This window comes from Pelobates fuscus, chromosome 1 (assembly GCF_036172605.1).
Source record: "Pelobates fuscus isolate aPelFus1 chromosome 1, aPelFus1.pri, whole genome shotgun sequence".
NCBI classification, from domain to species: domain Eukaryota; kingdom Metazoa; phylum Chordata; class Amphibia; order Anura; family Pelobatidae; genus Pelobates; species Pelobates fuscus.
The window spans coordinates 279,370,164-279,396,952 of NC_086317.1; the positions used below are offsets into that span (position 1 = coordinate 279,370,164).

A 26,789-nucleotide genomic window follows, 5' to 3' on the forward strand; every position below is an offset into this window, starting at 1 on the left:
CCCTCTCCTTCCTCCCAGGCGGCTCCCAGTAGTTGCTGGGAGGAAGTGACCGGTGCAGTCACTTCTTCCCAGCCTCTGACATCATCAGAGGGGGCCCGGTCGCGCTGTTTAAGTGCTGACCGGGCCCCCTGGAATTACATAGCATTGGGTGGCCCTAACAGCACGGCCACCCGATGGGCCCCTTCAATGCGGCCCCAGCGGTTACACTGCGCCGGCCGGGGCCACATTACTCAGCTGGTGGGATCTGCGGTCACAGGGATCGCAGGGTGGTCGGGACCCCTGAAGTGACGGGCCGGTTATGTTGTTTCAACATTTATGCTCTTCGTTTTATTAATGCATGTTTGTAGTTTGCTTGGAACTATGTTATCATAACTAAAAGAAATAAAACAAATTACAACCATAAATAAAAAAAATGTACATGGGACTGGAGGAATATCCTCCAAATCATGTACAAAAATGAAACTTCAACCCACAGGGTCAAGGTGAAGGTTGTGATGTGGAGTCATTTTGCCTAAAGTAATGCTATAAAAAGCAATGCTTTGTGATGTGTAGATGACGTGTACCAGTACTTTTGAGATTGTGCTTTATTCTTTTAGTAAACACCAATCAAAAAGAGGGTTACACTCTTCATACTCCTTGAGTAAGGGATTGTCCAGATCTCCTCTGTCACGGTGTTCTGTAGAGTCGGGGTGCTCAGTTGGAGGCCCTGATGTCCTGACACAGACACACCGATAACCATCTGAGCCAGCTAGATACATCTTCCTGGGCACCCCTACCCAGTCCCTGTGTATGCCACCACTGAGGAGACAAAACAAGCAAAAAGCATATACACATAAATAACACTTTTTTTGTCATCCTGATGACAGCTCCTGGATGGAGCTGAAATGTCGATTTATTTTTAAGCTATGCAATAAAAGTTAAGTTTTATTTCTTGGATTAAGGCCTAGGAGTACGCCCATTTATTATATTGATAAATAACACTGTAAATATAACTTCTAAAGGCAGGTGTAGCCAGAGGGTAGATCTCCAGTTATAAAAAACAGGAAAGCTTGCAATGTACCACAAGAGTTGTAGTTCTTTCACCGTTAGGGATCCACCATTTGGGCACATCTCCTCTACAACAAAAACAATTGTGTTTTTTTTTCCCCCATTAAAAATATTACATTGTCTCTACTAACAGTATGGTAATTATTTGAGCTACTGTTGCATCAAAATATGTCTAAACGGCTAAACATACTAACGATCACTGAATAAAAACAGGGTAATTACAGTTAAAGTCTTAAAATACTGCTGTAATATAACTTTTTCCTTTTAAAGAAAATAAAAAGCAGCGCAGACAGTAAAGGTTATGGTGACAGGAGTGTAAGTAGTCAAACCATTTTAGCGCCACTCAGCCGACCCAGTTACTAAAAGCTTGCCAGGACACTCTTGGAACAGAAACCACTACAGGGGGCTGTATTGATTATGGCATTGGAGTGTTCCTTTAATAGTGTTTGTAGATGTAAATGTCTTTGTCCTTTCTTCTGTTAACCATTATATCATCATTGTTCATGAAGACCTTGTACTTAGTGGGCAGAGACAGAGCCCAACAGAATATAGTGCAGCCATGTACCAGATAAGAGCAATACGTCTTGCTGAAATACTCAGGGTTATTCACTAAAGTGTGAATTATCTGGAATTCAAAGTAAATTTCACATTTTAGGACAAAATAGGCAAGCTGAAAATATTTCCAAGTCAGCTATGTTTTCTAACCAATTTTAGTCAATCATTTCTGATAATTCACCCTTAAGTGAACAACCTGCATCTGTTTTATGGGAATTTGCTTATTGGGTTCAGGGATTGTTACCTGCGATTGGAACACCACACTCTACTGATCCCAGAGCTCGATTCTACATTGCAGGGTGGAAATTGCTTATTCTCTTCTATTCTTTGCTCTTTTAGCTTCAACCCAATGTCAATTACTGCCAAAGCATCCTCTAAGGCTTTTGTGGGCTGTCCTTTTTTATCATAAAATCTTCCTACGAGTTTTCCTGAAAATAAATCAGACATCGGCATATTATGTCCATATGCACCCTTGTACAAACATTTCTTCAGTAACCGCTAATTTCGAAAAAATATACATATATAAATTATGCTGCACAGAACATAACTCAAATGACACTTGCAGTAAATGTTTGCAAAATTCTGTTTAGTCCAAAGCAAAATTTTAAATTAAAGGGACACTACAGTCACCAGAACAACTACAGCTTATTGAATTTGTTCTGCTGAGTAGAATCATTACCTTCAGGCTTTTTGCTGTAAACACTGTCTTTTCAGAGAAAATGCAGTGTTTACATTACAGCCAAGTGATAACTTCACTGGCCACTCCTCAGATAGCTGTTAGAGATCCTTCCTGGGTCATGGCTGCCTAAAATGCATCCAAACATTCAGTGTCTCCTCCCTCTGCATGCAGACACTGAACTTTCCTCATAGAGAGTCATTGATCTTGGTCAACTATTCATCCTTGAATTGTCATTCCATAGATCCTTAAAGCTTTGTGAGGGTTATTGCTACCCAGACATCAGAAATTGGTATAACTGGGGCAGCACCATTTTAGGTAGTCTAGGCCTAGGTGTCTAAACTGAGTTAGGGGCCACAACATTGAATGTTTATGCTTTATCCCTATTAAAGTGTTGTAATCACCTCCCCCTAAGGTCAGGGGGTTGGGACCATGAAAAATCATCTATAGGTTTGAGTCTTTCATTGTTTGTCAGGTACTGTAACCCAATCACTCTTGTTATACCCAAGAAATCGAATCAAGATTTCCAAGAAACGTATGCGAAAGTGACACTTTTGATACACAACCCCTTACATGTTTCAGGTTACATACATATCCTTCAAAGGCCATGTTTTTAATAGTCATTTGCAAGTGGTTAAATCAACACATTACATACAGCATATATTATATCCATACACATATCTACGCATGATAAGACTAACGAGAAGGATCCATGCATGTATAATGAAAGATTAATAAAATGTGCTTTGAAGAGTGTTACTTAGCACCAGTAACACACTAGATTTGGTAAAATATAGCAATTTAAAAAGCCCAAGCAAGAAAAATGGAGTGAAAATAATTAAAAGGTGAATGGGATTTATACCATACCAACAAAATCATAATTCTGCCGATAGAATGAAAGCCAGTTGTTCAGGTGAAGCATTCCTAAAGGAGAAAGTTCAGACAGGTCATCCACAAGGCCTTTCTCTGTAAAATCACCGGTCACGTAGGCTCTAGAGGCATCTTTCCCTTGATAATATATTCAAAATGAACGGTTAATAAAAAAAAACATGCATGTGATTTAAACCATGAAAATATAAATTTCATTTACCGTTAAAAAAACGTAATCATAAAACGTTTTTTTCCCCTATACTTTCCATTCCTTTTTGCCTTTGATGTCTAACCTTTGGTAGTGCAAATGCTGATGACTACATTGCCCATCAGGGCACCCAACTAGCCAAATGACAAATATCCTCTATGGCACTGTGTGCTGTTGAGTTCATTTAGTAAAAATTTAGTAAACTTAGTAGCACCTCACTATAAAAAGGTTGGGAGGAAAGTCTGAGTCCCAGTTAGAATCAGGCAGGGGCCTTACCTGTGCATGTTCTTTGGTACAGCTGGAATACAAGGGGAAGGAGGGAGAGGCAATTCTGAATATAATTTTGAAAAAGAAGAATATACATACAAGGTACGTACAAAAGTGAGTCTTCAGAGTGAATTTCAAAAAAACTGAACTGGAAAAAAAATTAAGTTTTCAATTCTACTACTATGGCTTCAAATGTGAAATTCACTTAGAATTTTCACTTTAGCGAATAACCTTGTTGGTCAATATTCTGTAATTTGCACTTGGGCCAAAATGTAAATGTAAACATGATTTATTGGCAAATATTTTTATTAGATGTGTATGGTATATGCAGACGAATAAAACGATATTGTATTATGTTTGCATTATATACCTACTTGTCCTTTGCCACTAATGGCTTGCATTGCAGCTGCTATGGCTGGCTGAGGATAATAAGTATGTCTCCCCTGTGCCATGTATGAGTGCAGGTGTAAGGCATCCCCCCACCAATGACTGTCCCCTACCAGGACGGTACCTGCAAAGAAGCTGTAGGAGCCCCCTGGGCCATAGTGCTTGCTCCCCTTCTTCACATCAAACACCAGCCCCAGCACAGCCAGGTATAAACCCGGGCTGCCCGGCCCCCCATTGTGCGCTGACAGCTCCTTCTGGCCGAGCAACCTGCCCCCAGACACCCCGCACTCACTGCCCGCAAACAGGGAGATCAGGCCGGGCACACTGGGAAACGAGGCCGGGCCCAGGAGCACGATCAGCACGGCCGCTGCGCACACAATAGCCGCTGCCAGATAGCCGAACATGGGGCACACTGGGCACAGTCTCACCGCCGCACACTGCCTTCCGGGAGCATTCAGAGGGAGGAGACAGCACTACAGCGCCACCTGCACGATTGGGATGGAAGAGAAAATCCACTCCTAGAGGACAAGAGAGGTACTGCAGCGCCCAATGTTATTTACTTTCCAGTATGAGCACTGCTAGCCAGGGAGCAGGGACAGCGCTCAGCCATGTGTCTGACTTGGAAACCTAGGGGAGTAGTAATCCTTAGTAACTGGTGTGACAAAGAAACATTTATCCATGGGATACCCTAAATTTGTAGATAGACAGCTAGATAGGTAGGTAGGTAGGTAGATCTCCTAAGATAATGATCAGCAGGCAGATAAACATGGGGTGAACAGGGGGATATGGAGGTTACAAATCTACCCCAGAAAATCTCATGCTGTTTTTAAGATGAGATGTTCCACTGTTTAAGAACTATACTATAACAAAACATATTAAAGAAACTGTAAGCTGTATTCCTAACACTGAAGTGTCCTTTTGTCCTGCTGCTTTTTCTTTCTCACCAGTGCTATACCTGCACTTTTGTAATATATTATAACTCCACTTTTAAAAATGTTTTCTTTATTTATGAATGACATGCAATAAACAATGACAGGAATGGTATAGCGCAGGGGTAGGCAACCTACGGCACTAGTGCCATGCACGGCACTCGAGGTGTCTTTGCACGGCACTCAAGGCTGCTAGAGCCAAACAGGCTCTGGTCTATCAGGAGTCCCAGTAAAACTTCAGATATCTGCTAATCCGAAAAGATGGTGAAGGACAATCCTCAATTTATGCATTGCAGCACTTCATTCCAGCACTTGTGAATGGGAATCCACACAGTAGTAGTGCAGCTCGCAGTTGCTGTTGCAGCTACTGTCCTTGACTTGTACTTGGCCAACATGGTCCCCACTGGAACCCAGGGAAGCCACCCACATTGCTAGATATACACAGACCTGCAGAACAACCTTCCCCTCATACAAATAACACGGACAGCCCACGCACAAACATACACACAATCCGCACACACGCAACACCACTAACAATCCACATGCATGCACACAACCCCACATGCAGCCTCTCACATGCAGTACCCCAAACAGCCCCCACACATACACACAATACCAAACACACAATGTGACATATCCATCCACACACACAATTCCACAAGCAGCCCCCATACACAGCCCACATTAATATGTATCATACACGATACCACAAACTACTCCTGAACATATACAATATAATAGCTCATATACTCACAAATACAATGAGACAAAGCAATTACAGTAAAAATAACACATGCAGAATACGGCAGCATACAGACCTCAATTAAAAAAAAAATAGGACCGGCACGCTACAGGACATCACAATCCTATATTGGCACAGTGGTGCTAAAAGGTTGCCTACCCCTGGTATAGCGTCTTATTTTAAAATAAAGTATCCAATCAACATAATGGTAAGGCAATTGACCGATGATATAACACATGGAGTACCAATAGGGTGCATCATATCAACCATTAAATATGAAGTTTGCAAATTATCAGGCACAATTTTTTGTGGTAATTATCCCCCAAGACATAGGGGAGAGAAAGAAAAGTTAAGAAAATAGAGAGAAAGTAAGAAAGTATAGAGTGAGAAGATGGGTGTGGGGGGTGTACAGGTTTCAGTTCCATCTTTTAATGTGAGCCACATGTAGGTGGGGGGGCGAGGAGGGGGAGAGAGGTCAGTAGGAAGCGAGTGTCGCGTTTGAAACAATTCACATAAATTGTCATCATTAATTTCCAAAATGACAGATTTTTCCATGGTTCACAGACCTTCTGAAATGCTTTAGTGGCCCCACTCACCCTAGCCATCAGGTCATCCATCAGGTGTATCTCTCTGACCCTGTTTATCACCCCTAATGTTCGGGATACGCTGTTTTAGCTAGTCAAAAGCTACAGCTGTTCGTGCAGCAAGGGTTATTTTGTGAATACATTTTTGTTTGTTCCTGGTCCACCCTTCAGAAGATCTATTTAACAGATATATCCAAGGGTCTAGGTCTGGGGCTCTTGAGAACACTTGGATTAACAAATCCTTAATTAGATTCAAGAATCATATCATCAAATGGGCACTCCCTTTCATCCCGCATCCCCTCCAACATACATCCGTGGAGGATTTTTTTCATTCTATATAGTTTTACAGGAGTTGCATACCTGCGGAACATCGTTTTAAAGGATTCCTCCTGAAGAGTTACACATAGAGGTGGTGGTATTAACTTCCCATATCTCCTGCCATTCAATGCCCTCCAGTTCCTCACCTAAATCTTGCTCCCACTGGTCCGCGTATGTTAGTCGGAGTAGAATGTGTACTCTGTGTCTCCTGGGTGTTGTGCCCTCCAAATGTCAATTAGTCCTGTTGCTTGGATAAATTTGTGAATCAGTATATCATGTCTTCCTCTGCCTTGCAAGCGCGGTAGGCCCTTTCCTCATCCCCTATCTGCGGCTGGGCTGGGTACCGCGTTGAAGTCGCCCCCTATTATGATCATACCGTGTGTAGGGCAGCAATTTTAGTTTGGATGCGCTCCCAGAATTCCCTGGATGGGTCATTAGGTGCGTATATATTTATGAGGTGTATTGTGTGTGCTAATAGTAGCCCTGAGACTATCACGAATCTACCCTCTGGGTCCGTGTCTGTTCCTGTGACGCGCATGGGGCATCGCTTGTAGATTAATATTGCTACCCCATTGTGTTTCCGTTGTGATCTTTCCTCATTGCCTGTGTTATCCCACCCTTTGCCATGGGGTGTGTTGCGCGGAGGCATGGGCCCTCTTCTGTACGAACGCGCTGATTGGCCCGTTTCTAGTATATATTTGTGCACAATTAACGTTGTTTCTAGCTCCCCTCCTGTGGGTCTTTTGACCATTATAGTCGCCCCCTGGGGTGACTAGCCATCTCTCTCATCTCCGGGAGGTTCCTTGTGGTGATTCACTTCCCCCCCCTTATCGCTCTATCCTTGGCCCAGGTTGGTTCTGGTGTGGGTGTCAGATCTCCCCCGTCCCTGTGGTAGAGCGGTCCCGCTGGTTGGGGGTTGATTACCTATAGTCATGTATGGGGTTGGAAGTCGTAGGGGGGGTTAGCGCTACCCGGAGGTTGTGGACCCAGATGTCGCATGGGTCGCCCCCTGTGGGCCCCCTATCTGTCACCATAAGCCCCTTGTATGGCCGTGTGTCTGGGTCAGAGTGTGGGAGGCTAAATATGTGCCCTCGTCAAATATCTGTATTCTCATTCCCCAGTGACCACGTTGTATTCCTCATCCCACATATCCCCAATTGACATAGAGTTCCTTGTTATCCCAACGCTTTTGTTTGCCTTGCGGTGCCCTTGGCCAGAGGACTTAAATGTCCGTGTTAAATGCCCAGTCTATCCTTGAGTTCTTTGGGGAACACAAGAGATTGCCCCTCCCAATGTGGTATCCCCCCCAGCAGTGACTCTGCCCCTTGTCTTGCATTGCATTTCTATATAGTATGTCCCTGAGGCTTGTCCCCCTGATGTCGGTATGCCAGCGGTATCCAAATTTACCTCTAGGTGGTTGTTAGTCCGGCCATTGCTTGTCCCATTCCCCACGGTCTCAGCTGGTTACCAACCCTTTTTTTGGGGGGGTCTTGTGAGTCTGTGGGATAGTGGATGTACGTGTTAAATAGCGTGGAGGGGTCTTTCTACGTTGGCCTGTAGCGTTACTCACTCGTTACCACTCTCTCGGGAGAAGCTGTAGGTCTGATGTGGTTGTTTGTTGCCACTGGAACTCCTGTAGTATCAGGATGTCTAGTGTGTGGAGAAAGGTGTCCACGTCCCCATCTGGAAGCAGGATCCTCGGTCTTCCGTTCTTGAATGCCATTAGTTTAAAGGGGCGTCCCCATGCGTATTTGATGTTGTTTTTTCGTAGAGGGTCTGTGACTGGCCTCCAGTCCCTGCGTCTCTCAAGTGTTGCGGGTAAGAGGTCCTGATAGAGTGAAATGTTGGTCCTTTTATATGTAATCGGTCCTTCTCTGCTCCGCTTCATGTGTTTCTTTTGTCTGATAAAACTGGAAGCGCATAATGTCGTCTTTCGGTTGTTTTGCGTCTGTGCTTCGTGCGCCCAGGGCTCAGTGTACCCGGTCTAGGTGCCAGTGTCGGGCTGCGATCTCCGGCGCAAGCGGCTGCAGAATGACCATTATCGTGTCCCTCAGGTTGCCCTCGCCTTCCCGCTCTGGTAGGCCCCTTAGCCTAATGTTGTGGTGGTGGGAGCGGTTTCCCAAATCCTCCAGCGCTGCTTCTACCATGGTGAGCCGCAATGTCAAATAGTTCACCTGTGTGGTTACTTCATTGTGGGCTTTGGTGGTAGTCTCCAGCCTGTGTTCTATGGTAGCTGTTCGTTGTCCCAATGCCGCTATTTCAGCCTTCACTTCGTTTGTGGCTCTGGCAATTTCCCCCACTAAAAAAAGCTTTGACTTCTCCCAGTTTAGCAAGGATTTGTGTAGTGTCACCTCCTGGGGAGACTGGTTGTGCGGGTGATCGAGGTTGTGAAGGCGTTGCCATTACTCTCGGGCTGTTTCGGCCGCCATCTTGTTGGTCTGGCTGAGTAGCGCGGGAGACCGCAAAGAACTCCGATACCGATGTTCCTGCATCTGAGGGCTTCTTTTGTGGCTTTCTCGGGGTGAGCTTGTCCATGGTGCACCCCAAGTTGCTGTTATGGTATGTTAAGTGCACTTTTCGATTGCTATTGCTTTTGGGCCTATTTTCAGCGGGAGCTCTGCTCACACATGTGCGTCCAGCTCCGTGTTCCGAATTTGTGATGTTTTTCACTTAAAAAATTCCCATGTTTTATTTTATTCATGAAGAAACAAAAGAATGCATAACTATTTTTTCATTCCTGTGTTACTGGTTAATCTTCCTTGTCAAATGACATTACTATATAGTTCATGTTTTGAGCATTTACACATTTAGACTTTATTTTTTTTTAATCTTTGTTTGTACATATACTCATATTGGAAACTACAAGGAGCAACAGGACTGGCTAAGAAAATGCAGCCACTTCCTAGTCTCTGCAGTGCAATTCTACAATAAATACGTGAATTTTTTTTTTCTTATTTGCATGTTCTAAAGCATTGTGGAGATAATGTATTAAAATATACAAATATAATTTTTCCCTCCAAAAAAACAAACAAACAAAAAAAAAAAGCCACCAGCACCACCAGATAGCTTGTAATTTTCACCCAGAGGCAGATCACTGCTTATTCATACTACAGGAGCTTTACACAGGAAGTTGCAAGTCCTGGTTTCTCATCCTTTATGGTCAGCATGTAAAGCAAACTGCAAAAACCACAGCAGAGAAACAAGCACTGAGTCAGACCTGTATAAAAAGCAGGTACTTTCATGATCTAATAATGGAATTTTTGACCTTTGATATAATCTTGTAATTAAGAATTTGCACACAAAAAAATACACCCAGTGGCCATAGTGGTAGTAATTAATAATATTATGAAAGGACACGGAGGCTCATATTATGCGTTGGTGGGAAAAAGAGACCCTTGACACAAGGGGGTCCTAAAGTGCTGCTCGATATACACAAAGATGCCCAAATCTAATGTATAACTAGAATGGGAAAAAGACTATAAGCAGGCAGAGGGGAGGGAGGGAAGGGATTAGGAAGGGCAGCCAGATGCCAGAGGGGGGGTATATACAGAGCAAATGTGAGAGCAGCAGGTCCCAGTAACAACTAGCAATCACCCCCACACTCTAGATACCTTAAAAGAGTATAGAGTAAAAACTCCTGCCCATAGCAATGAACCCCCCTCCACACATGCTGAATGAAGTGCCTAATATATGTTATAGGTAGAATCAGGTAAAGGCAACCTCTCCTCAGGATAAGGGAAACTAGCCCTAATAATACTCCTTTCCCTAGGAGAGCAACACTGGATCTACAAAACCAACAAACTCCCCTGCGCCTGCCAATAGAGGTGCTAAAGATAAATTAACCTAAATCAAGCATAAAATCTCTGGTGATAACAAAAGGTGCTACCTAGTGAAAAACAAAAAAAATATCTAAGTGCTCGACGCACGTTTCGGCGTATCTACACGCCGTCGTCAGGAGCTCGTAGATACAGTATTGCTCTCCTAGGGACAGGAGTATTATTAGGGCTAACCTCCCTTCCTCTTATTTATTTCGGGTTGTTTATGACCTGTTAGTGTTCCGTTCGCGACAACCCGACCTCCCGGTCTCAGAGCACGTCTCGGTGATGGGCTTTCTGGGCTACCTATACCGCGACCGGGGCCACATGTGCAGTTCACGGCTGCGCATCGCGGCAGCCATATTGAGTGTGGCAAAGAGTTTGCCCCTTTTTTTCCTGGCTCGTGCTGCTTTTTTAGGTGCAGGTGCAAGCTGATTGGCTGCATAAGGTGCTGGACAGCCTGCCAGTGCTTCCCTGGGGCAATTCCTGAGGGAACACACGGTAAGCTGGCAGCGTTTTGTATGGTGCTTTGTCCTGTTAGCTTATTGTGCCTCGTTCACTGCCTCTCGCCCAACACCCCTTCTGTGACGAATAGTTAATTTTCACTGCAGTCTCCTTGTTAGCAGGGGCGGGCTGGGAAGGGAGCAGGGGGGCAATTGCCCCCCCAGGCCGCCCTAAACCCAGGGCCGCCTGCATCCAGCAAAAAAATGAAAAATCTGATTCCCCTGCCTCTGGCCGAGGACTCAGATTTTTCAACTCACATCTCTCCCTGCAGCCAGTGGAGTTGGCTGGCCTCTCCTGATGATGTCAGGAGGAGGGGGCGTGACTTTCACGGCTCTTCTCCCAGGACCACTGGGGAGTCTGGGAGAAGAGCAAAGGAAGTCACGCCCCCTCCTCCTGACATCATCAGGAAAGGCCGACTTCACTGATTGCTGTATGCTGGCTGCTGCCCACCCCTCCCTGGCCCAAGGTAAGACTCAGAGAGGGGGAATACACTTTAGTTTTTTTTTATTCCCCTCCTCAGCCCTGTCCCCTTAGTCAGCCCCTGTCCCCTCCCTCAGCCCCTGTCCCATTAGTCAGCCCCTGTCACCCCTCCTCAGCCTCTTTCCCAAATTGTAGCCATCAATCTACTTTAGCCTCTATCCCCGCCCTACATTTCCTAAACCCCCACTACAGCCCCTGTCCCCCTCTACAGCCCTGTCCCCTTACTCAGCCCGTCTACTGGTTTTAAAAGTATAACGTTTGGGTGTATGTGTGTGTGTGTGTGCCAGTATGTCTGTCTATGTGTGTGTCAGTATGTATGTCTGTGTGTGTGTCAATATGTCTGTCTATGTGTGTGCAAGTATGTCTCTGTGTGTGTGTGCCAGTTTGTCTGTGTGTGTGTGTCAGTATGTCTGTCTGAGTCAGTATGCCTGTAAAAGTGTGTCTTTCTGTGTGTGCGTGTGCCTGTCAGTGAGTGTGTGTTTTTTAGTGTGTGCCGGTGATCCCTAGCGGCCACAAGGCTACAAAGAAGACATACAATGTGGGCAAGCATACCTCCAAAATTGAACTGATGCAAGTGTGTGTGTGCCTGTCATTGAGTGTCTGTTTAGGTGACTGCCCCCCCTTTAAATCACATGAGAAAGGTGTTTACTCTCCTCTTGGTGCAGTGGGCCACTTGACTGGATTTGCCCCCCAGGCCTAAGGCTGCCAGCCCTCCCCTGCTTGTTAGTGTGGTGTCCCTTATTGCTTATTATGCATACCCCTAAGGAGTTCGAGGGTGCTGTCCCTCTACCATTGCGTAGAGTGCCACTAGGCACCAGCTAACCCCTGCTCCTAGACCTCCCTACCCATTAGGGGGAGGAGGTAGCTTCACAGGAGCAAGTGAACTCAGAGGAATTGCACTCACTCCTGGACGCTGCGATGACCAAATCGGTCACCCAGGCCATTTATTCTGCGATGGGAGTGATGTCGGACAACTTGTCCCACTCTATTACCAACGCCATCATGGCGTCTAGTCACACCCCTAGTCTGACACGTCCCAAGACCTCTGAGGATAAGCCGGTGATCCCTAGTGGCCACAAGGCTACAAAGAAGGCATACAATGTGGGCAAGCATACCTCCAAAATTGAACTGATGGACAGGTTGCGTCCTGTTACCACTGGGGACGTGGGGCCCCTACGTAAAAGAGCCACCCGCTGGGCAAAAGCGGTGCAGACATGGATGAGGGTAAAAGCCCTAACAGTTTCTTCCGATTCTGAGGAGGTTTTGAACGAGTCCGATGAGATCGGCTCTATTGACTCAGAGAATTCATCTCTGAACTGCAGTTTGGCTATAAAAAAAAGGCCATTTGTGCTAAAGAGACCGCGGACACTTCCGCCAGCCTCGACCCACAGGGTGAGCCCGTGTTTGATCCTGATGCTTTACAGAACCCTAGGTCGGCCGAATGGTACCTGACCGATCTTGTGGCCCAGTATATCGCTGCCAGAATTAGAAAACCCCTGGATAAGGCCACAAGGAATAAACTTAGGGCAGAGTGCCGGCGCCCTAAGCTCCCCGACTTGGCCTGTGCCAATATTTCAGTTCAAGCAGAATACATTCCAGGTCTGTCCAATACAATAGCGGATTGGATTCCAGACATCTGCGGGACACCAGCGATTGGTGACTGGACCACGATGCCTTCCTACAACTGCAAACGCTCTGGGGCCCGATGTATATCAACCTGCGTCTCGATTGAATTCCCAACTTACGGTGTTCTTCAGTTGGAGGCTGGACGCGTTAGCAACAGATGCCTTCCTCCAATCGTGGCTGGACAGATGACTTTATGCATTTCCTCCTTTCTCCCTACTGGCTCGGACATTAGTACACCTCGGCTGTTCAAGGACGTCTTTGGTTCTTATAGCCCCATTCTACACTGCACAGCCTTGGTTCCCTTCCCTTTGGAGATGTCCAAAGATCTTCCCAGACTGCTCCCTGAATCAACGCACCTCCTACTGGATCCCGATGGGAACCTACACCCCCTTCTGGTGCAGGGACACCTCAGATTGTTAGCGTGGCTCCTCTCCAGGGACCCCGGGTCATGCCAGATGTTCCATAATCAACTCTTGAATTACAGGCCCCTGGAACAAGACGATCCTACGGTCATGCCTGAACTCATGGAGTCGTTGGTGCATGGAACAACAAGTGGATCCCTTATGTGCTCCTGTGAACTGCCTATTGTGTTTTCTTATGGACTTATACGACCAAGGTCTGGCCTATCGCACTATTAATGTCTATAGATCAGCGATCTCCGCTGGCCATCATGGACTAGAGAGTTCCCCAGCGGGTAAACATCTTCTGGTGTGTCAACTCCTACATGGCATTAGATTTGCACGACCACCTCAACCTCGATATACAGTCAGGTCCATGAATATTGGGACATCGACACAATTCTAATCTTTTTGGCTCTATACACCAACACAATGGGTTTGAAATGAAACAAACAAGATGTACTTTAACTGCAGACTTTCAGCTTTAATTTGAGGGTATTTACATCCAAATCAGGTGAACGGTGTAGGAATTACAACAGCTTGTATATGTGCCTCCCACTTTTTAAGGGACCAAAAGTAATGGGACAGATTAACAGTCATAAATCAAACTTTCACTTTTTGGTTGCAAATCCTTTGCAGTCAATGACAGCCTGAAGTCTGGAACGCATAGACATCACCAGACGCTGGGTTTCATCCCTGCTGATGCTCTGTCAGGCCTCTACTGCAACTGTCTTCAGTTCCTGCTTGTTCTTGGGGCATTTTCCCTTCAGTTTTGTCTTCATCAAGTGGAATGCATGCTCAATCGGATTCAGGTCAGGTGATTGACTTGGCCATTGCATAACATTCCACTTCTTTCCCTTAAAAAACTCTTTGGTTGCTTTTGCAGTATGCTTCGGGTCATTGTCCATCTGCACTGTGAAGCGCCGTCCAATGAGTTCTGAAGCATTTGGCTGAATATGAGCAGATAATATTGCCCGAAACACTTCAGAATTCATCCTGCTGCTTTTGTCAGCAGTCACATCATTAATAAATACAAGAGAACCAGTTCCATTGGCAAACATACATGCCCACGCCATGACACTACCACCACCATGCTTCACTGATGAGGTGGTATGCTTTGGATCATGAGCAGTTCCTTTCCTTCTCCATACTCTTCTCTTCCCATCACTCTGGTACAAGTTGATCTTGGTTTCATCTGTGTATAGGATGTTGTTCCAGAACTGTGAAGGCTTTTTTAGATGTTGTTTGGCAAACTCTAATCTGGCCTTCCTGTTTTTGAGGCTCACCAATGGTTTACATCTTGTGGTGAACCCTCTGTATTCACTCTGGTGAAGTCTTCTCTTGATTGTTGACTTTGACACACATACACCTACCTCCTGTAGAGTGTTCTTGATCTGGCCAACTGTTGTGAAGGGTGTTCTTCACCAGGGAAAGAATTCTTCGGTCATCCACCACAGTTGTTTTCCGTGGTCTTCCTGGTCTTTTGATGTTGCTGAGCTCAACGGTGCGTTCTTTCTGATGTTCCAAACAGTTGATTTGGCCACACCTAATGTTTTTGCTATCTCTCTGATGGGTTTGTTTTGTTTTTTCAGCCTAATGATGGCTTGCTTCACTGATAGTGACAGCTCTTTGGATCTCAAATTGAGAGTTGACAGCAACAGATTCCAAATGCAAAAAGCACACTTGAAATTAACTCTGGACCTTTTATCTGCTCTTTGTAAATGGGATAATGAGGGAATAACACACACCTGGCCATGGAACAGCTGAGCAGCCAATTGTCCGATTACTTTTGGTCCCTTGAAAAGTGGGAGGCACATATACAAACAGTTGTAATTCCTACACGGTTCACCTGATTTGGATGTAAATACCCTCAAATTAAAGCTGAAAGTCTGCAGTTAAAGCACATCTTGTTCATTTCATTTCAAATCCATTGTGGTGGTGTATAGAGCCAAAAAGATTAGAATTGTGTCGATGTCCCAATATTTATGGACCTGACTGTAAGTCCATATGGGATGTGAACCAGGTTATGACCTTGCTGGGAACCTGGCCACAGAATGCAGACCTCCCACTGAAACAGCTCTCAGCAAAATTGACCATGCTCCTTTGTCTGATATCATGCAAACGGGTTTCAGATGTTCGAGCATTGGACATTGACGCACGCTCCTTCACCCCTATGGGGGTTTCTTTCAACATTTCCAGACGTACAAAATCATCGTTTACTTCAGTTTTCTACCTATCATTTCCTCACAACGTGCCACTCTGCCCAGTGGCTTGGCTTCAGGAATTCGAGAAACGCATTCAGGCGTTTTGAGACACAGCACATCACAAGCTGTTCTTGGCTACTAAACTACTTCATCACCCCGTATCTACGGTGACACTAGCCTGCTGGGTGAAATGGATATTGGCTTCGGCACACATAGATACCTCCGTAAAAGGCACACATTCTGCTAGAGGGGCCATGGCTTCTAAGGTTTTTAACTTCGGATGTAAGCTTGAAGACCTTCTGCGAACAGCAGATTGGTCTCGTGAATCTACGTTCAAGGAGTATTATTTTCACCCTACAAAACATGTGTCATCAACGGTTATTTCACAGCTTTAAACCAGCGTAATATGAGCCTCCGTGTCCTTTAACGAAATTACCAGATTTTACTAATTACACAACGTAAAGTCATGATTTTATGAAGGACAAGGAGGCAAATATTAGCCCACCCGATACATGTACGTTTTTCTTCTCCCACCCTAGGTAAGTCATAGGGATTGATATTTGATGTCTGGCTTGATTTTTGTCAGTTGGTTAAATTATCTAAGTAGTATGTCAAGGTTTTATTGCCTACTATGTGTTTATTTTAGTTGAATATATTTAAATCATTCAGCCTAGTCTGTACTGTGGTAACATGGACGATGGTCTCTGGAACATATTTTACCATTTCTTTTCTCTGTCCCTTCCAGCTTGACAATTTGCTGATTACTACCATCAAGATCGGTTTCCTTCACAGTTTCCAGCGGATGTGTTCCTAAAGATCCATTCACGCGGAGGGTATCGGTCTGATGTGTTGATCCAGTTACTTTCATTTTGGTTTTTCGTTAAAGCTTGGCTTCGGCATCACCAAGAAAGCGGGTGGCTAAGGGTCACATGGGATGACATGGCTATGTGGACGTCTCTCATTGGCTAAGATGCTCTGATTAACCCTTTAGGGCACTTGTTTCAGTTTTTTTCTATGAACATCTTATATCCTTTCTTTGCTGCTAAGGAATAAAGAAAGAGATAAAGGATCATATGAGCCTCCGTGTCCTTTATATAATCATGACTTTACGTCATGTAATTAGTAAAATCTGGTAATTATAAACATTAGCAGTGATGGCCAGTGAAGTCTGCAGATGGTGAGGTCATGGTGAGTTCATAATTTAGCAAATGGGTTCTCTCAGCTATTCAGCTGACTGAACCTAAGGAGCCCAAACCAAGTCACTTCAGCGGTGATGGTGGGGTGAGGAGACAGACTACCTCCATCCAAGCTCTTCTGGCAGCCTCTAGCCACTCATTCCAGGACAGCTACCAGCAGGGCCAGCCTTAGGGGTGTGCGAGCTGTGCGGCCGGGGGGGGTGCCATTCGGCCGATACAGCTCACACATGGCCGGTCGGGATTATAAAAAAAAAACCCACAATATTGTGGTGGGGCGGAGCTTTCTATGCAGTGGGGTGGGGCTAAATTTACTTTGGGGCGGAGCTAAAAGTGCCAGGTAACTGCTGCATGGGAAGCAGGAAAGAGTCCCTGCTTCGCCAACAACCAGTCTCCAGGAGCTGCACTGCCTCCACTCCTCCATAATGAACAGAGGTAACTATGTGTGATTGTCTGCCTGTGTGTGTCTATGTGACTGTGTGTGTGTCTGTGTGTGTGTGTGTGTGTGTGTGTGTGTGTGTGTGACTGTCTGTCTGTGTGTGTGTGGATGTCTTCCTGTGTGTGTATGGCTATCTGACTCTGTGTATGTGTGTGGCTGTCTGACTCTGTGTATCCTAGCTCAGGATAATCAGAGCGCTGCCACAGATTACCACAGGACACTGCAAGTCCCTGAGCTTGCGAGACAGTTATGCATGGTATGTACCCAGTGGAGGGGCAGACAAGATCAGCATGCCCTTCTCCCAACTAGGTAACAACAGGAAAGGAGGAATGAATATTTGTTTTTAAATCATTATTAATTTAACCCCTTAAGGACCAAACTTCTGGAATAAAAGGGAATCATGACATGTCACACATGTCATGTGTCCTTAAGGGGTTAAAGGAACACTATAGTCACCTAAATTACTTTAGCTAAATAAAGCAGTTTTAGTGTATAGATCATCCCCCTGCAATTTCACTGCTCAATTCACTGTCATTTAGGAGTTAAATCACTTTGTTTCTGTTTATGCAGCCATAGCCACACCTCCCCTGGCTATGATTGACAGAACCTGCATGAAAACAAAAACTGGTTTCACTTTCAAACAGATGTAATTTACCTTAAATAATTGTATCTCAATCTCTAAATTGAACTTTAATCACATACAGGAGGCTCTTGCAGGGTCTAGCAAGCTATTAACATAGCAGGGGATAAGAAAATCTTAATTAAACAGAACTTGCAATAAAGAAAGCCTAAATAGGGCTCTCTTTACAGGAAGTTTTTATGGAAGGATGTGCAAGTCACATGCAGGGAGGTGTGACTAGGTTTTATAAACAAAGGGATTTAACTCCTAAATGGCAGAGGATTGAGCAGTGAGGCTGCAGGGGCATGTTCTATACACCAAAACTGCTTAATTAAGCTAAAGTTGTTCAGGTGACTATAGTGTCCCTTTAATAAATCCCCTATACAATCACTACAATCACACACTATACATGGATGACGGGGGAGGGGGGGTTAGTGAAGATTTTTCGCACAGGGCGCCTAAAGGCCCTGGCTACCAGGACAGCTCCAACCAGTAGATAGACCTTATAGAGGTTTATTTGCTTCACACAGTACAGAGATTTATCAAGGCAAAAACAGGTGTTATTCTGAGGCAAAGTAAAATTAATTATAAAAAAAAACTCCCCTAAGTAGTGAATACTGACACACTCTTCAATAAGTTACAATGGATTTACAATATGGACAAAGTTATAGAGCATGTAGCATAATAACCCTCAAGATTGGGAGTCAGTAGATGACAGACTCTACCAATTTAAAAAATGTGTCCTAAACAATAGATGATTAGTTAGTGAGAGTGCCTCCGGATTGGCTTTATTCATTTCAGTGCCAATGACAACGCTACTTATACAATTCTAAATAGAGAGACTAATGTCTAAGTTAAGAATTACAAATGGACCCTTATGGTCAGTGGTGTATCTTGGATTTGTGCTGCCCTAGGCAGAACAAAACTCGGGCACCCCCCTAATCTAATTTTGCCCCTGCCTTTCTATTTAAGACCAACACACACTTTGACAGACACACGTCCTCACGGACACATGCACTGACATACACTCACTAACTGATACACAGTCATTGGCACACAGTGTTTAACCAACACACCCACCCCCTGACAGGCAGACACTATCAGATACTCATACAGTGACATACACACACTGACACACTCACAGACACATAGATCCTCACTGATTTGATACACACTAATAGACACACACTGACAGACACACACACACACACACACAGACAGACAAAAACACTCACTGAAAGACAGACATACACATTCACTGACAGTCACACACATTTTATCATACACTCAAAAATGATTACTTTTTAAAATTATTATTTGAATTTAAATCCATCCAGCCTCCTTACCTAGAGAACTGGAGTGAATTCTTTCCCTGTGGTCCAGTGTGACTGTTGCTGGCTGGGGACTCCTGTGCTGCTTCCTTCTTTGCTGGAGGGGGGAAAAGTGGGGGCTCCTGTGCTGCTGGGGTGGGTGTGGAGGGGGTCCTGTGCTGTTGCGGGGGCTCTTGTGCTGCTGAGGGCAGGAATGGGGGCTCCTGTGCTGTTGGGAAGTGAGTGGGGGCTCCTCTGCTGCTAAGGGGCAGTGTGGGCTCCTGTGCTGCTGTGGCGAGTGGGGGCAGTGGGAATGGAGGCTTCTGTGCTGCTGACGGGGGAGTGGGGGCTCCTGTGCCGCTGATGAGGTAGTGGGGGCTCCAGTGCTGCTGGAGGGAAGTGGGGGCTCCGGTGCTGCTGAGTGGGAGCTCCAGTGTTGCTGGAGGGGGACTGGGGGCTCCAGTGCTGCTGGGGGGGGGAGCTCCTGTAGTTACTGGGAGCGGAATAGAGACGGCGAGGGAGCTGTTATTTTACTCTACTCCCTACTCCCTCGCACGACTCTTACTGATTCCGGGGCCTGAACAGTGGCCAGCGCAGGTATTCCTAGGCTGTAATGCAAACACTGCCTTTTCTCTGAAAATGATTCTACTCACCCGAACAAATTCAATAAGCTGTAGTTGTTGATGACTGATGACTATATTGTCCCTTTAATACCGCGGCTGAGGGTTCATGCTCAATCGCAGTAATTCTGAGTCTGTCCCATCTTACAACAGGGAGCTCCAGGTGTCTTTGTGGGCCCTCTGACAGCTGGGGCCACACTTAGGGTTTGAGCACGCTCAGCTGTGGAGATTAGGAGTCTGCCCCTAGTATAAGGAAGACACCCAAAGGTCTGAAAATAACCTGGCGAGGACTCTGTGCTTGCCCCTCTGCCCAGTGATAGGTGTTGAGCTGTGCCAGCTGCCATTGATCAAAGTTTAAGGAGCTGCAACATGAGAGGGAGATTTTCTTCTGCTTCAATCACACAGTACAGAGTTCTTAAAGAGCGTTCTCTACCGAGAGAACTGGGCAATCTCTCTGCTGACATCAGTACTGAATTTGTGGGTAGGATAGGTGGCAGAATTATTGGCAGGATAATAGGTAGGATTATGGGTTCGTTATGGATTGAATTAAGGGTAGGGTTATGGGTTGGATGATGGTAGGATTTGGATTACAGGTTTTATTAGGGGTCATACCTGTGCCATGATCCAGATGTCCTCGCAGGCTCTTGGGTGCCCTCTTCCATTCCGGAGTGGACAGAGATGGACATGATGACATCAAACATTGTTCAGATGTTGACAGTGATGAGAAATGCTCCTTCCCAATTCCCCTTTATCATTATTGCGACCCATGTCTTGTGTGGTCGATTGGCCAATACACAATAAATGCCCACACACCACAGGTTGCGTACGTTTTGGCGTCATATATGATGCAATCCGTGTTGGGGGAAGCTAATTTAGTAGAACAAATAAAAACCATATATATAGAAGAGAATGTCTGGTCAGATCATAGTTATATTATTTTTTTTTATAAATGATGTCAAAAAATATAGACCTAATACGACATGGCGTCTAGATGACAGTATTTTGAAGAATAGTAAAGACCAATTACAAATTAGAGAATTGATTCAACTGTATTTTAGAGAAAAGAACTCCCGATAACCACTATATGGTGTGCATTTAAAGCGGTGGTACGGGGGTATCTGATTAAACTTAAAAAAAGGATCCAAAGAGACAGAGGTCAGACTAGAGAAAAACTATATATAGAATACTATCTGTTGGCCAGAAGAAATAAAACATTTTTAAATAATGAATCATCTAAACAACTCTCTGAGATTAAAATGAAAATAGAAAAATGGAGAAAGAACGAATAGAGAAAAATCTAGAAAGGATGAAATCCAATCTTTATTATGATAACAACAAGATGAATAAATGGCTAACAAAAAAACTTAAAAATACTAAAAATGGTAAAAATAGGATTAGTAGCATTAGAAACGAATCAATGATTTGTAGAAAACCAGAAACAATAGCAAAGGCGTTTCAAATATACTATGAAAAGTTGTATAATTTACCAAATCAATCAAAAGAAGAGGCTATAAATGATTACTTGAGGGAAATTAATTTTCCCAGGATTTCTGAAGATCAAAAAATAATGCTTAATGCCCCTTTACAAATTAGGGAATTTACAGGTGCTATTAAAAAACTTGTGAACTATAAGACCCCTGGCCCAGACGGTCTGACCAATAGATTCTATAAGATATATGGAGATATTTTGGCAGAATATTTGACTAGAACATATAATGAAATCTCTCTGAAAGGTACAGGCCCTAAAGAATTATTACAAGCAAATATAATCCCTATCCATAAAAAAGATAAGGATCCGGAAGATCTAAAGAACTATCGCCCGATATCACTTATTAACGTCGATTCTAAACTATTTTCATCTATACTGGCAGATAGGTTGAAAAAGATAATTATGGAATTGGTAGATAGAGACCAGATAGGGTTTGTCCCAACTAGACAGGCTAATACTAACATAAGAAGAATGATCAATGTTCTGGATTTGAGTGATAGAACGCAAATTCCCCTCCTGACCCTGTCACTGGATACAGAAAAGGCCTTTGACAGGGTCGGGTGGGGATATATGATGGGGGTGCTAAGGGCAATGGGTATAGATGGATGGATGTTGTCTGCAATAGGCTCTATTTACCAAAATCCTATGGCGAGGGTAGTGGGCATAGACTTATGCTCTGATTGGTTCCCATTGAAAAATGGCACACGGCAAGGGTGTCCACTCTCACCTATTTTATACATTCTCTCAATGGAACCCTTTGCAATTAGAATAAGAGAAAACCCGGACATCCGGGGAGTACCAACCTCTGATAGAGAATTAAAAATAAGTATGTATGCTGACGATACCATTTTGACCCTCACAGACCCAACCAAATCAATTGACAACTTGATAAAGGAAATAGAAATATTTAGTACTATCTCAAACTATAAAATAAACTCAGATAAAACAATTGTGTTATTTAAGAACTGTAGCAAAGAGTGGAAAAATGATTTTTTGAAGACATATTGCTTTACGGATGCGAATGGGAGTTTTGAATATCTAGGAGTAATATTATCGGATAATTTGGACAAAATGGTGGAGATTAACTTTACTAGGCTTCTGAAGTCCACTGGGATATCGTAAAAAAATGGAATCCCTTGTTTCTTAGTTGGTTGGGAAGGATAAACGTAATAAATGCGTATATAGTACCTAGATGGACATACTTTTTTAGAATGGTTCCTCTAAAAATACCATTGCCATGGTTGGAGATAACACAGAGGCTTCTTAAAAACTTTATCTGGAAGGGGAAAAAACCTCGGATTAGTTTAGACCAATTAACAAATACTATAGAGCATGGAGGGGTGAACTTTCCGAATATAGTAAGCCATTATGAAGCCTCTATCATATTCCATAATCAGTTACTAACTAAAAAAGATTCTGAAAAATCTGGCTGGTTTGGTTTAGAGACTCAAGCCCTAAATGGAAAAGAACTGATTAGGTACATCTGGCAACCTAAGAAAATTGGGAAAGAAGCCAGTAGTGTAATTCTAAAATATCTATTGAATGACTGGAATAAGATTAGAAAAAAACTAAAAATCTTGGGAAATATTTTTGGGTTCATGAGGATAGAAATACTAGAAGCTCTAATGCCAGATTTAAAAATAGATTCCTGGAAGGATATGAAAATTGAAAATCTGGATGATATAATAATAATAAGGGATAAAATCAAAGATTTTTTTTAACTCTGTCTAATGAATTTGGTCTCCTTCAGGCTGAGGCTTTTCGATACTTAAGAATAAAATCCTTTATAGATAAATCGCTTGCTAAGTGTAATATAATTAGTAGTATCCTCATAAAACAGATTTTTGGAAACAATAGCACTCGGAAAAATTTGGCAAATTGCTATGCCCTGATAAGAGCGATCCCCAAAAATATAAGGTCCAAACAAATAAAAAGTTGGGAAAAAGAATGTAATTTAAAAATAGACCCAATAAAGTTGGGAAATATGTTGACACAGTTAAAAAGGAATGTTCACAATGTTACATTGTTTGAGACACATTATAAAGTTTGTTATCGTTGGTATTTAGTGCCAATGAGATTAAACAGAATTGATCACAATGAATCTAAAATATGTTGGAGATGTGGAAGTAACTTGGGAAGTTTTATTCATATTTGGTGGAGTTGTAGATTAATTAAGAAATTATGGGATGAGGTCTTTAGAAAACTGTATGTCTGGGACAAAATTCTGATAGAACAATCTCCAATAATGGCCCTTCTACACCTTCAATGGCCTGATCTATTAATATACCAACAATTTTTGGTCTGTCATTCTTTTATGTCAGCAAAGATTTTGATAGCAAGAGGATGGAAGAACTTTGTGACAATTGAGGTTAAACATTGGGAGAAACAATTAATACTTCAGATTAAAAATGAGATAGGGCTTTTTAAGAGGAAGGATACTGTACAGAAATATGAAATGGGGAAAAAAATTCTAAAACTCTTAGAAAACAATGAGCAATATTAATAACCTTTTGTGATGTATACTCAGAAATGTTAATTGACAAAATTGACTATGTATGTATAACTGATACCCTATTGCCTGTTGCGGCCTACTCCCACTATGTATGTATGTACGATTTATGAATGAACTTCGACAGAAGTTACATGGTATAGTTTGAATGGTTTGATGTCTATTACTATTGTAGTAATTGTTTATATTTTTGTATTTTGTATGATCTATGTGTTTTGATATTGATTCAAAATTTAAAATCAAATAAAGATATATTTAAAAAAAAAAAATATATATATATGATGCAATCCAATCAGAGACCCCCAGAGACCTCTCTTCCTTGTCTTGTGGTGTTCTAATTAGCCTGGGAGTGTGTTCTTTGATATTCTGATATTTAATATAAATATATATTTTATATATGCACTTAAGCAGAAAGGGTGAAATTGTGCATGGCAAAAGTGCCAAAGGGTCCTTGGTCACTAGTGAGTCACATCTCAAAATAGGTTTGGTCCTTAAGGGCTTAACATGTTTTGATATAATATTTTTTTTTTTTTTTGCATACATGATATGTGTTTTGATATTTCAGTATTTATTTCTCTCTGGCTGTGAAAATGTTAAAAATATGTACCTGCCATAAAGAAGATAAGGTAAGCTATGCTCTGCTTCTCCAGTGCCCTTAGACTTTGATATTAGGATTATCTCCCTCACTGAAGGCAATTGTCTAGAAAAAACTACTTCCTCAGCTGAATATAAAACTTTCAAAAATTAGATTGGCAGCAAAGTGCATTAATAAATTAGGGATCCACCTATGCACATCAGCTGCTAAATTACCTCTAAAGAAACTCACAATTTCATTCTGCATCTCCATTTAAAATCTTAGCTTTCACAGGACAGAATTGCCCTACCATAAGCTATTCAGTTTGTTGGCGATAATATCACTCATCGCTTTGTTATTAGTGAATTAAAAAGCCAGAGCAGTTAATTTTTTCTAATCATGCAAGAAAATGGAAAAACCTCATTTTACAGATGTATGTTACAGAATATAGGATTATGATATACAGATGATACAAATGACTTCACTTGGCCTGTGAAGTCACCATTAAGATTAACTACTGTCCAATCTAATGCTTCTCCCAGAGAAGCACCAAGTACAGAGGGTGCATAGCAACTTCATACACCTGAATGCTTCTCACAGAGAAGTACTGAGTGCAATGCTTCTCAGTGGAAACATGAAGCGTGTTAATTGTCATAATGCTGGGTGTGATGTTAACAAGATTAAGATATTATGCTTATTAAGGGGCAGTTTTTATGTCTGTGAACTTCTGTGCAATTTCACTTGTATATCCCATTTTTTGGGTCATATAATTGGTCCAACTCTCTTGAGAAGCTTCCAACAACTATCTCCAGTTAGTGGAAATTTATGCTGGTCAGCCAGCATAACAAAAGGGCTCTAACAAAAGATATATTTGATTTTTTAAATTTAGTTTTAAACTCTTTTACTGTGGTGAAGCATGGAGGAATAATAAATTAGATATTCACAGGTATTACTTTGAAAGTGGGAAGTTGATGACTTATTGGTTTATATATATTTTGCATGACATTTTTGAGGATATTAAAATAGAATGAATTAAAGGACAATACAACATAAAACAAAAAACAGACTGACTGAGTATGCACTTATTTTTTACTAAGTGTGTGTAAATGGGCACGATAAGTGAGATCTTCCTCAGTATAATAAATTTGACCCAACATTGAAATTGGCGGGATACATTTGCCATGTCCACCATTTGGACTAAGTGGAGTTCATTTAAGGTTGCCAGGCAAGAAATATTTTTTTTTGTTAAAGTTAATTTGTAAATTAAGTGAGGCTTCTATCCAATCCATATGGAATAGGAAGGATATTTCTGTTTTAATAAAGACATGTGGGAGGGGCTAGTCCAGTAATGAATTATGCTTTTTTGTGCCGCGGCCAACATTTTATGGACTAATTTAGAAACTTGGCTTGATTCCTCCATCATTACCCTAGATGTTGCAAAAACTGGAATAATGTGAACCCATTCATCCATTAATCTTGTTATACAGTTTTCAACTTGTCTCCAGAATATTTCAATCCCCACACATCCGAGCCCAGATTGTGGTGCTGACAATTATGATGGGCCTAATTACAGAATCTTATCGACAGACAACAATAAAACAGTTGTACCGGGGGGCGTGGCCTGGACACGGAGCGAGCTGGACGCATCTGCTTAGAGCTCCGCTCCGTCTACACCGCAGATAGCATACAAAAGCCGAATTAAACCAAAAAAAGACAAGCATAAACATCAAGAATGGATAAAAGACATCCCAAGAAACAACTAAAAAAGGGACTGGAAACAGGAGCCTCCGTAGCGGAGTTCTTTACAACGCCGCGAGGCGGACCCGCGGGTTCACAAGATGGCGGCGGCGCAGGCCTAGAGACCGCAGGATCACCCAGATCACCGGCAAAATCGGCTGCAGAAACAGGGGGCGCCCCAAGCTCAATGGAGACAGCGAAAATATTGGCTACCCTGGCAGAGGTGAAAGATTACCTAGCAGGGGAAATAGAACATTCCACACGCGTCCTAAGGAGTGAAATACAGGCCATCGGTGAGCGCACCACGAGGTTAGAGCACAGCTTGGAGACCACTACCGCTGCACACAACGCAGCAATCAGTCAAGTGAATCACCTAACCGCCAGAATGGCGGCAGCAGAGCTGGCCATCGAAGACATGGCGAACAGATCCCGCCGTAACAATTTTCGCCTCAGGGGCCTCCCAGAAAACTCAGGGGAAGGCTCAGTGATAGACGTGGTGACTGCAATCCTTAAACCTCTGCTTCCTGAGCTATCAGACCACCTCTGGCATATAGAAAGAGCCCACAGGGCGCTCCGTACCAGAAGATTGGACACAAACGCCTCGAGAGACATTATAATAAGGTTCCTGCACTTCCAGACTAAGGAAGCACTGATCAGGAGAGGCAGAGAAGGCCCAATCCGCTACCAGG

At 43.2% G+C, this 26,789-nt stretch overlaps 1 protein-coding gene across 1 annotated transcript; it reads right to left on the reverse strand.

Moving 5' to 3' along the window:
• Nucleotides 1–566: 566 nt before the first annotated feature.
• Nucleotides 567–4,480, reverse strand: LOC134593761 (neuferricin). The gene is made up of 4 exons (XM_063444601.1): nucleotides 4,135–4,480; nucleotides 3,146–3,286; nucleotides 1,847–2,030; nucleotides 567–798 (listed from the first exon to the last, which is right to left on the reverse strand). The coding sequence occupies exons 1-4, from the start codon at nucleotides 4,412–4,414 to the stop codon at nucleotides 585–587; spliced, it is 819 nt and encodes a 272-aa protein (XP_063300671.1). The 5' UTR covers nucleotides 4,415–4,480; the 3' UTR covers nucleotides 567–584.
• Between the last annotated feature and the right edge of the window lie 22,309 nt (nucleotides 4,481–26,789).

Coding starts and splice junctions, on each gene's coding strand:
- LOC134593761 (XM_063444601.1), bottom strand. CDS start 4,414: ATGTTCGGCTATCTGGCAGCGGCTATTGTGTGCGCAGCGGCCGTGCTG. Junction 3,287..4,134: donor CTCCTACAGCTTCTTTGCAG/GTACCGTCCTGG, acceptor TATATTATCAAG/GGAAAGATGCCTCTAGAGCC. Junction 2,031..3,145: donor GCAGAATTATGATTTTGTTG/GTATGGTATAAA, acceptor ATTTATTTTCAG/GAAAACTCGTAGGAAGATTT.